The 12,073-nt window shown below is 38.4% G+C and overlaps 1 protein-coding gene across 1 annotated transcript in view; it reads left to right on the forward strand.

The window, feature by feature from the left end:
- Positions 1-12,073, forward strand: part of CACNA1C (calcium voltage-gated channel subunit alpha1 C) — an 808,853-nt gene that overhangs the window by 674,987 nt on the left and 121,793 nt on the right. Inside the window, exons 19-22 of the mRNA XM_052001637.1 lie at positions 6,572-6,704; positions 7,014-7,143; positions 8,754-8,813; positions 8,969-9,028. Of these exons, the coding sequence (XP_051857597.1) occupies positions 6,572-6,704; positions 7,014-7,143; positions 8,754-8,813; positions 8,969-9,028 (383 nt within the window). The remainder of the gene's footprint in view (positions 1-6,571; positions 6,705-7,013; positions 7,144-8,753; positions 8,814-8,968; positions 9,029-12,073) is intronic.

Genomic DNA, 12,073 nt, shown 5'->3' on the forward strand with positions numbered 1-12,073 from the left:
GGATATTCATTAAGTTCAGAATTAAAGAAAAAATACTGCTGGATCCCTACCCCCAAGACCCTCTTTTTTTCATACTTAAGCAAAAAGAGTGCTATTCATAAAGTAAAAAAAATCATTCCTGTTAGAATTTCCTCAAGGAAGTTATGGATCTTAAGATTACAGATCTTTGAATACTTCATAGAGGTTTGCACAGTGCTTAGAATCATAGGAGGTTCTAGATGTCTCTTATGAGTTCCCAGATAGTAAACTCTTGAATTTAAGAAGTTCTCAAGTATGTGGGGATTTGCAGACTTCAGATTTTCTTCTTGCTATTTAAATGAGTGGATTTTTTTTAAAGGAGTGATGTGGGAATAGAGTATCAACCTTTTACTTTATTGAACTGAAGTGAATTAAAGTAAAGATGGATTGAATTCTTATTGCTCCATCATTATACAAATAGACTTTGTCCTGGCGCTTATTTAAACACCCCTAAGGCTGGTCTATGTATGTAAGCATTTATCACTCTTTATCCCACCCCCACCATGTCTGAGAGATAGCAGAGGCTTAGAGCCAGCCCATCAGACATCACCGATAAGCCTATTTTGATTTAAAAAAAACAAAACTGGCCAATCCTATATGCTTTCTATTGGTTTAGCATTTCTAAATGAGGAAAATCCTCTGTCCTCACTCTATGCTGAATGAATCATAGACCCTATTCATAGATCATAAGATATAAAGTTAAAAGGACCTTAGAAATCTCCTGCTCTGAACTTTTCACTTTATTTATGAAGCAGATGAAGTCTAGAAAGTACTTTCCCCTCTATCTCAGTAGTTCATAAACTTCTTAAGAGTAATGTCATTTTACCTTGCATATAGTAAGTTTATTGAATGTTTGGTTATTTGACTTTAATCTACTCTGGAGTATCTGGAAATTGATTCTTCCCCATCTCATGTGGTGACACTTTTCCCTTCCTCCAGACTCCTTTCCCCACTTCAGTATCCAGTCTTCTCTCTTTTGGGGGGAGACTAACCCCATAAATAGTTAAGTTTGGCTTTCCCCTCTATCTCCACCTCCTCTACCACAATCACAAAGAAACCTCAGTTGGTGTTTCATACTTCCCTGCTGTTCTCATTTTTTCTCCTGTTCCAAAGACACTGTGTTCTATGAGACTTGTGGTCATCTCATGTCCCTCCATGCTGGAGGGAAGAAACTATGATTTTTGTTCAGCAAGGAGCATATTTTCTTGCTATTTAAGTGATGGAATTTCATGAAGTACATGAGCTATGGATAAAGAGTGCAAATTGTTTTGTTGAGTTTTTTTTCTTTCTTAATCATGCACAAACTATTGCTTGAATTCTTCTGGGTCTCAATGTCCTAAAAGACTTTCAAACCAGCCTTTGCTTTATGTAATCCTTTTCTTGACCAGATTTGCCCTTCCAACCTCTATCTCCTCTTCCCTTCCATAGCCCCAGGCCATCAGCTTCAATATCAAATTGATTTCCACAAACTCAACTTCAGAGGGAGTCTGGAGGGCTAGGTGAAGCAAAGAACTAGAAGGTTTCCCTCCATCCTTAGCTATTGTCTTTGAGAAATGAAAGGTGCTGGTGGCCTAAGAGGCACCCTCATTTTTTTAACCTCTAAATTTTAAGGGGTTGAAATTAGTCTACTAGACAAATACTCACTGTTCATCCACTCATCAGGGTATATAGCACTCTGCCAAGGCAAATAGAAGGGAATTGTGGTTTATTACTAGAAAGTGGAACCCCCATGTGCTAAACTGGGATACCCACTATGGAGCAACACATGTACTCTGGCTATTGCTGGACATGCATAATTATAAGCCCCTGATCCCTGAGTGGTCTTCAGTTATTTTGTGACTGGGGCCTGTGCCAAAGAGTATTGGTGACTGGGCCAAGAAAAGTAACCCATTCCATGGACCATAAAGAGTGAGAATTTATAGTTTATCATTTTTTATATAGCTTCTTTATTCAGACAAAAGACAATGCTGGCTCTCATTTATACTTTCACTAAGGAAAGGGGAAGGGATTTCTCTACCCTACCCTTATTTCTGGCAGCAATTACAATATATATGACAGCAAGAACATGAGGTTATTCAGGCAAGCCTGAAGTTACGTTCTCTGTAATTTTTAATTCAGAATTCCCCCATCCTCCACAAAGACAGTTGGGGTTCAGAAAGCAATAGCCTTAAATCCCCCTTTCATTTTGCATGCCATACGATTGTCAGTGGAAGAGTGGAAAAGGAAAACTTTTGTCCCTCATTTTTCTGTTAATGGTATAAGGGAGAAAACGAAGAGTAGTATAAGGAGCTGAATTTTTCCTTCTCTTCTCAACAGCCAGGACGCATTTCTCTCAAAGTTGTGGTCTGGCTTATTCAACCAATACTAGACATTTCTGGCATGGTGTCAGTTGCTATCATGCAATGAGTGGGTAAAGACACATCATCATCTCAGTTTGACTAAGAAACTTCTTAATTTCTGATTCACTAGTTCTAAGAAAATCATTTAATGTCTTTATATTCATCATAATCTTCCTAAAATCACCATCCTTCTTAAGAGACTTGAAGATTCCTCTATTCTCTTTAGAATGAAATAAAAATGCCTCAACTGGCATTTAAAACTTTCACAATCTGACTCTTTCCCAGGCTTTTTTGCTTATGACTATTTGACATTCACTCTACTTTCCAGACAAACTGGCCTACCTGGCATTCCATCTCATATTTCATGTCTTTGCACACATTTCCTCCCATATCTGCAATGAACTTCTGCCTCTTAGATCCCTATTTCCTTTCAAGGTTTAGCTTATCAACTGCCAAAAAAATGAATATGAATCAACTGCCAGAAACTGAATAGGAGGAACAGGTTTATGAAAAAAGCTAATTTTTTTTTTTAAAAAATAAGGACTGGGTTCAAGTTTCAAGTAGAGTGGAGATATCCTATAGATCTCCCCTAGACTTAGGGAGGAGGTCAAGGATAGATAAAGACTTGAGAGTCATTTTCATATATAGGGTGGCTGAAATCATGGAAATACCAAAGGAGAGAGTATAGTATTATTGGAGTTTTGGACCCCCAGAAATGGTGGGGTTTCAGACCTTTTGCAAGGTATCTCAAAAGAATTTTCAGATGTAGATCCATCTCCAAATCAAAGGACAAAGTTTATTATAATTGAAACATCAATGAAAGCAAGCTAAATTCCTAAATAAGTTAGCAAAGAGCCAAGAGCAAAATGGTATATTTATAGGAAAAAGTAAGATAAATCAGGTGTTTCATGTCATCAATATACTAATTTTATGGCTTAGAGGTACATAGATGCAGTACTCATACTTCCTTGGGCAGAACTCTGGGGGAGGGATAAACCTTCCAGAGGTGTGTTTTTAGGCTTGAGCCTCTACTAAGTTAAGTGATGAGCACTCAGTTTTGTTCTATGCCTGCCTTAACTTAAATATCTTATTATTATTGCTCATTAGTCTCAGAAATCCCATTATCACTAACCAACAGGCTATCTCATAACCAGCAAACTTTGAGGCTTAGTATCCTAGCCATATATAGTAAACTAAGACAAGATAGCCTAAGGGAAGAAATATATCATTCCTAATTATATCATTTTCAAGGTAAGTAGCCTTGGGGTTATTCCTAAGAGCTCCACCACATCAGTATAGAAACAGAGAAGATGAAAATCAAGGACAGGACCTGGCTTTGTGCTAAGGAATAAAGGAAAATTTGTTTGGTACAGTAAACTAAGACCAGCCTATGGAAACCCATGACAGTTTGGAGTTCATTTCTGGGAAGTTGGAAGCCACTCGATGAGTATACAATTGAGTATAGTTCCTATTTTCTAGTCATGAAATAGAGACTTTATCCAAAGTTTAACCGGATTGATAATTTAAAAAAAATTACTTACAAGTCTTTTAATAGACCTTTTCTTCTTCTTGCCAATAATGCTAATAGGCAATATAAATGGTCAGGGTGGTACTACTACAAATATCTCCTGGCCTTTATCCACCCTCCTCCCCAAAGGAGGTGGATATTTCATTAGTTAGCAGTGAGAAACAATTCTGCACAATTTGGACTTTTCTAATGAAGAAATGAGGCATTTCTAATGAGGAATAACCATGGATTGATAACTCTGAAAATTATTTCCAGTGGCCTTGTGTTAGCTGAATATTGCTGACCTGCTATAATGTGATTAACTTTGTATTTGTCCTAAGACTACAAGTCAGCTGTTGCAATTGAAGGAGTCATCAGAACATCATGACCTATCTCTCATATAAGTTATCCCAATATGAATCCATTCAAGTAGAACATCAAAATCTAGCATCATAAAATCCAGCAGCACCAAAAAGCAGTCAAATTTTACCTGGCAACTGTGATTCCAGAAAAGGAATGATAAAGTTGTTCCTACCTCCTTCTGATAGAGAGATGAAGGACTCAGAGTACAGAGTACAGCATGAAATATATATTCTTTTGGATGTGGTCAAACAGAAATGGGGATGGGCGGATTTTTACTGTATAGGGTATAATTTTGACTATACATGTTTGTAAAGGGATTTTTGTTTTTTTCTTTTATTCTCAACTTCACAAAAGGGTGGGAGAACAGTAAGGGGGAAAAGTGAATTTTTTGCTGATTGAGAAAAATAAAATATAATTTTAAAATTAATTTACCTAGCTAATTTTTTAACCCATACTACAAGAAAGAAGTTGACAGTAATAAAAGGTTCCTGTAAGGTAATAGAGGATGAAAAGTTGAGAAAAATCAGGTAAAGATTAGGTTGTAAATACACTGACAGGCTAAGGGGTGATAGACTAAGGGATCTGTTTGTTTGTTTGTTTTTCTGAAGGCAACAAAGGTTTTTTCATTAAAACTTTTTATTTTCAAAACATATGCATGGATAATTTTTCAGTGGAAAGAACAATAAAACCTATATTCAAATCCTATCCTTGGTACTTAACTTCTTGTGTGATGAGCCAAAAATTATTTGTAAAATGAGTTTAGACTGTCTAGTCTCCATATTCTCTTCCAGCTTAAAACTGATAACCCTGTGTCTATGTTCCTATACAGAGGTTTTCTCACATGGGTAGTCTGTTTCTATCACCTTTCTTTTTTTTTCTAACAAAAAATTTATTCTACTTTTAAATATATTGAGCTTTTCTTATTTCCCCATTTTGGCTACATTTGTCTTTTTTCTTATTTTATTTTATTTATTTTTATTTAATTTCAATTCATGGAACAAAACAAGCATTTCCATAAAGAAAAAATATGATTGCCCATGAAACTGCAAATCTACCATGTCAACTCACTAGCTGAGTTGTATATAATAGCGTGATTCTCTCACCTATCACAGGTTTAATCAATCAAAAGAGTATTTATTAAAGACCTGCTAGGTTGGAAGCACTATGCTAGATGATGAAGATATATAGAGAAAAATGAATCAATCAATTCCCTCAAGAAATTTACCTTCTATTAGGAAGTAGGGATAGCATGTACATTACTTAGAATATATAAAATAAATACAAGATAATTTAGGTCACACAGGGGCAGTAGCCATCGGTGGAGATCAGGAGAGGTTTCATGTAAGAGATGACACTTGAAGCTTTGAATCTTGGGATTCTAAGAAGTGCAGGTGAAAAGAAAACATATTCTAGGAAAGGAGAAGAGTCTATACAAAGGCACAGAAATGAGGGATTGGAAGCCTTAAAACCAGAAGAAATCTTGAAATCATCTAGGCAACCTCCTTTACTTTAGAGATACAGAAGCTGAAGTTCTGAGAAACAAAGTTACAACAGTCAGCCAATAGACATTTATTAAGTGTCTACTATTTTCCAAGTACTGTGCTAAGTTAAGCACTGCACTTGCAACATCAAAAAACAAAGTCTCCACTCTCAAGGAACTTACAATCTAACAGGGGAAGGCAACACACATAAGGAAGCTGAAAAACATATGGGGGTAGAAAGCAGGGACCCAACTGATGGTAGACATATTAGATGTTTCACAGTAGTAAACCCAGGGGAGAAATGAGGAGATATCTGAGCTGAGCCCTCTCCTTAGATGGAGTTCATGGCGCCTTAAATTAGAAGGATAGAGGGCAGTGAGACAATGAAATACTAAAGTTATTGGAATCTTGAAGGATGATGAGGTTTTCCCAATAATGAGTTTCCTGGGACATGGTGGAAAAATTAGAGATAGATCGGAATAATGCAGGGATTGGGAGAACTGGGTAATTGTCTCTTCTTTAAATGAAGGTTCTGCATTTTCCCAAGAATATATAGGTTATAAGCAGCAGAGTTGAAAGCTATAACTCCTGTCCTATTTCTGTTGCCCTATACTGTCTCTCCTAGTGTCTGACAATTTTTCAATCATGTCCTATCATAATACAGCCTCTCTTTCCTTCTCCAGCCCCCACTTCTATATATCAAAAGCTCTTACGGGACCTACAGGAATAGAATAAATGGGGTTTCTATTATTGATGATATACTGGATTTCCATAGAAAACAGTGTTTCCTCAAACTTTTGCTATTCTGGCTAGATATTGGCAGTGCAAGGAAAGGCGTTTTTAAATGATTCTGTTTCTTGCAGGAGAAGAAGAGGAAGAGGAGCCTGAGATGCCTGTGGGCCCCCGTCCTCGCCCACTCTCTGAATTGCACCTCAAGGAGAAAGCAGTACCCATGCCAGAAGCCAGTGCATTTTTCATCTTTGGCCATAACAACAGGTATTCAGAAATACTGTGAGAGGAAAAGTTCCGTTTCCTACAAAGCATCATACCCAAAATAGCCACCAAAGTCCTGAGTTCCAATTGTATTTGCCTCCAAGGCTTCACTCTATCCAAGGCTCCAACGCTATCCAAAACCTGGGTTCCTGGGACTCAGGAGAATACATTCCTTAAGTCAGGTAACATAGTTTGGCAGCCAAAAAACTTATGTTGGGATGTGGGAAAAATTTATAGAATAATCCTACCATGGAATCAGTATCTGCCTCTATCCTTTTCCCTTCCTAACTCAGCTTCTCTTTTCTTCCAAAGGTTTCGTCTTCAGTGCCATCGCATTGTCAACAACAATGTTTTTACCAATCTGATCCTCTTCTTCATTCTGCTCAGCAGCATCTCCCTGGCTGCTGAGGACCCGGTCCGCCACAACTCCTTTCGGAACCAAGTATGCATTCCCCCTTCCTTCCTGTCTCCCCCTTGGAGGGTAGGACTGTGAGCAGGTCCAGAAGTGGTGGCTGATGTGCCCATTTCCATATCCTATAATGAAAAGCATTATTTAATAGAAAGCAGCTAGGTCTCCTTAAAAGATTTAGACTCTATAAATGCCCACATATCAGGACTGGAAGCAAACAAAAAAGATTATCCCCAGATGGTTCTGGCTCCTCCTGAGGGTGAGGAAAGTACAACCCATTGGATTTTTCATGTGCTCTAGGAAACCAAGTTATCAGAAATATTCAATGAAGTAAGACACTGGTTCTCCTCCCTTTTATCATTACATTCTTTCCATTTGGAAACACATTACAGTGTTTCCATTCTTAATAATGAATAGAAGGGAAAATAATAACATACCAACAATGTGGCAAATTTTCTACAAACCATGCCCCTGAGATCTTTCCTTGGGTTGTACAATTCACAGAAAATTTTCAGGGCTCACTTAGGAGTATGACACATTTCTTTAAAGCCTATGTTAGAATGAGAACTGGTGATTCTATAATCTCACAGCTTTAATCCAACAGGACCCATGGTGAGCACAGATTGTTTAAACTATGGCTATCCCAAAAAATAAAGTTCTATCGAAGTCTGTCCCCCAAAAGATTTGGACCAATTCTGGATGGTAGTCCTCAGATGCATCACAACTAAAATCTAATTTTTCATTAGAGCCTGTGTTATAATGAGGACTGGAGGTCTATAATTTTGTAGCCTGAATCAAACAGAACCCATATTGGGCACAGATTGTCTAAATCGTGGCTATAACAAAAAAATGAAGTTCTATCAAAGTCTGTCCTCAAAAGGTTTGGACCAATTCTGGATGGTAGTCCTCAGATGCATCACAACTAAGACCTAATTTTTACCCAACCCCATGTTAAAGAAATATTTCCTGGTGTTATCTCCAGAAAACCATCTCAGAGAAGAAATTAGAGGGGAAGTATGGGAATGGGAGATGGAAGGAACTCTGAACTTTGAGTTTTACCCATCATTCAAAAGTGAACAGAATTGTGATACTGTACAGCTTATCCCTATTCCAGACTGTATGAGGTTCTGCTGATAGGGAGGGCATATCATGGCAAACACAGCAGCAAGTATCTTCTGTGTGAATTTCCATCAGAAGAGCAGACCCAATCTGAACTGAGTATCTAGTGTCGTCTGCAAAAATCTCTAACTCGCTTGCCCCTTTGACACAGATCTCAATGAGAAGCTTCAGGGCTGGGCTGATTTGGTTTGATGAACATATTAGATTAAAAAGAGCAGGCATATCTGCCCTTATACCCTGCCCTGGAAACCCTCCTCTCAGCTCTCAGTGGAGACTGCTTTGGAAAATCTCTGAAGTTGAGCCGTGCCTTAAAGGCATCAGAAAAAAAATTATATAATGCTACCTGTGTCCTGACCTGGTTCCAGCCCAGCTCTGCCTTCTCCATATGTAAAGCTTTATGTGACATGCTTTCCCACTTTTTGAATTGCAATTCCCTGTTCTGGTGAATATCCAATGATCTATCTCCCTTCCCTTTTGACCCCCCCTTCCCCCTCCCTCCAATCCTGTCCCTTTTTGTTTTGCAGATTCTGTTTCATTTTGATATAGTTTTTACTACCATTTTCACCATTGAAATTGCTCTGAAGGTAAAGCCTCCATCACTTGCTCTCCTGCTCTCTTCGATGCTCCCTCCCACCACCAGCATCAGCTCTCTCTGCCACTGTCTGTTGCTAACCCATAAGCCCCTGGGGCTGTCTGGTTCTCTATTAGAGCCACTAACCCAATTGTGCTTATTTTTCAGATCCTAGGCAATGCAGACTATGTCTTCACTAGTATCTTTACCTTAGAAATTATCCTTAAGGTAATGCAACATGAGCAAATAATACATCCTCTGTTTCTCTCACTGTCTGTCTTTCTCTTTTTCTCTAACTCTCCTGGACACCCTTGTGGGTTTGTGTGTGAGTGTGTGTGTATGTATATGTACACAAGCATGAAAGATTCTCTGTTTCTCTTTCTTTCTTCTGTTTCTTTCCTTCTCTCTTTCACTCTCCCTTAACCCTGTGATTGGAAGGAGCCTATAGTGGCAGTCACTTTTGTGATGGGTACATTGTTCTAAGCCAAGTCCCAAGTCAATCTGCCTCCTTTGTTACCTGCCCCCCAAAAAATGTCTGATATATAGTCAGGGAGCATTTGACATGGAAAACCCAGCAGAAAAAATTAATCATGTAATCATGTCAGTGGAATTAACACTGAACAACCTGAAGTTCACTTTTTATCCACCCCACCCCCAAACACACTCACTGCTATATTCCAACTCCCAACCAAAGTCTCCTATTTTATCCAGGGCCATCTCTAGTCATTTTAATCTATATCTGTTACTGAACCCAGATGGCTCAGGGGAAGAAAATGAGGCAGGTGATCTTGTACAGCCCTCCTTAAATACCATTTACTTGCATGTTATAGGATCACCAAATATATATAATTCAATACTGCCTTCATTCCACTTCCTGGCTTCTGAGGGGAAGATTCACTTTTCCTTCTGTCCAGGGTCATCACTAAAGTGGAACATAGAAGGCTTTTTTCCAGGGTGTTGAATTTAGAGGTCACTCCTTAGAATTTAATTATCAATTAATAATCAAAGTAGAAAGCTACCAAATGTGAAGACCCCTCCTCTTCAAGGCTGCCTCAGCCTCATGGGTTGCCTGAGCATAGTTTGTGGTGTTTATGGCCATTAAGGGTAGAGAACAAGTGTCAGGAAAGGAAAAAAAAATAAGCTGTTCTTTTCTCTAATTCCTTTTCACACGTGTTAAGTCTAGATCCCAAGGCCCATCTTCAAGACTACCCTGAAGGTGTGAAAAGTATAATTATGTCTCTAGTCCTATGAAAAGAAAGTGAATCAGTCCTAAATCTTGGGGCTCCCAAAATGTGTACACAGCTTTATTGAGTTCTTTGTAGCTCAATACTGAAAAAAAATTTTCTTTTAAATTTGTAATTAAAGAGTAAATGCAAGAGACAAGGACATAATTGTCAGCAAAGGGACTCGGAAATTTGAACCATAGGCTTGAGTTTATACAAACACAAAGCTGAATGTCCCTGGCACAGGGGGATAGATCTTCCTAAAACTTTATTTTCCAGACACTGATTTCACTGAAATCACTGATTTCAACTTACCACTAAATACATCAACAAAGCAGTATTTGTCCAGTAGCTTTCAGAGTTCCTGTGAATCATGATATCCTCAAAACTAGCTTCAGTGAGTTTTATCTAAAGAAACCTTATCCCTAGGATAAAAGATATTTTGAAAACTGGGGGTAAAATTCCTGTAATTTGGCCTTTCTGGATAAGAGCATGAAATTTACTAGTATGAAATGTATATATGTATTTATTTGGTAACCATTTATTAAATGCCTACTATGTACAAAAAATTGAGCTAAATATAAGGGAAGTTAATACAAAGACAAAGCACCATGATCTAATGAAAGGCATGGGGATAGCCACTTCAGATTTAGTCTTATTTCTGAATGAGTTTTCCTGATTGTCCACTTCTAAACAGATCTGGCTTTCCATCCCTGGGTCTGATAGGAAATAGGTTCAGGTATGAAGTTGAAATGCAAAAGGCAACAACTCATTGGTACATCTAAGCCCCAACCCAATCCTTGGAACCAAGTATGAGCTAGGATATGTTCTCAGGGTGGGAAAATAGTTGGATACACATTTTATAGTCAGTTATCTACTGTTCTTAACCTACAAAGATTGTTCATACCCTCAAACTCTGTCCCTGGAACCAGCACAACAAATGATATTCCACTCAGTGTTTCCATGGTCCCAATTTATTTGTTCCACCCCATCTTCCTTATGCAGAGTGAAACCTGATGTTTCTCCTACCAGATTATATGCCATGCCATAAGGCACAACATGTGAGATTGTATCCAACTTGGTATTAGAATGAACTGTTGTAGAGCCCTTTTGCCAAAGATGGCTCTTGCTTGTTAGACCTTAGATATAAAAAGCATCACTGATCCTACAAAAGTCTTCAAAGGCAGGGATGAGGAAGGAGGCCCCCTTCAAGAGAGGGCCCCGAGTATGATGCTCTCTGTCCACCCCACCCCCCTCTACAGAGCTTCCCACATTGATTTCAATGGTGCTGATTTTTGTTCAATGTTGCCATACAAGCTGAAAATAGTAAAGGACCTCTTTACAAGCTCTGTGATGGCAAGATCCTTTTTCTTCCTTCCCATCCCCTGTCCCTCCTCTTCCATCCTACACTCAGTGTGCTCCTAAGTATAAATTCAAAATCCTAGTCTGGAGTTTATACTTTTCTCCCCACTTTGAGGGGTGTTTGCTTCAGCCAGTAAGTCAGATTCTTTCTTCATGACAAGAAACAATTAATAGCAGCAGTTCAAAAAGGATCCAACATGTCATTTGAAAATTAGGTGACAGAATTGAGAATGTTAACTTAAAGAAAAGAAAACTTAATGGGGTCATGATAGCTGTGTATTGAGTATTTAAAGGACTGCCATGTGGAAGTAGGAGTAGATTTATTCTGCTTAGCCATAGAGGACTGAAGGTAGAAGTTGGGAAGATTTTAAATTAACATAAATAAATTTCCAAGAACTAGAGCTGCCCAACAAAGGAATGGACTGCCTCAAGGGACGATGAGTTCCCTATCACTGGAAATAATTATAAAAAAGGTTGGATGGTCATCCTTCAGGGATGCTACAAGAAAGGACCTACATACCAGATGACCTCTAAGGTCCCTCCTTACTCTAAAGGCCTATGATTATACATCCTGCTATCTTGGTTTCTTCTCAAACTGTTCTTTATAAACAATGGATAGAAGTTTCCAGGAAATAGCAACCTAAGCGGTTGGTTTGTAGCAAGGAATTGGGTTAAGGACAAACACCTT

The sequence above is a fragment of the Antechinus flavipes genome, chromosome 5 (genome assembly GCF_016432865.1).
Source record: "Antechinus flavipes isolate AdamAnt ecotype Samford, QLD, Australia chromosome 5, AdamAnt_v2, whole genome shotgun sequence".
Taxonomy (NCBI): Eukaryota; Metazoa; Chordata; class Mammalia; order Dasyuromorphia; family Dasyuridae; genus Antechinus; species Antechinus flavipes.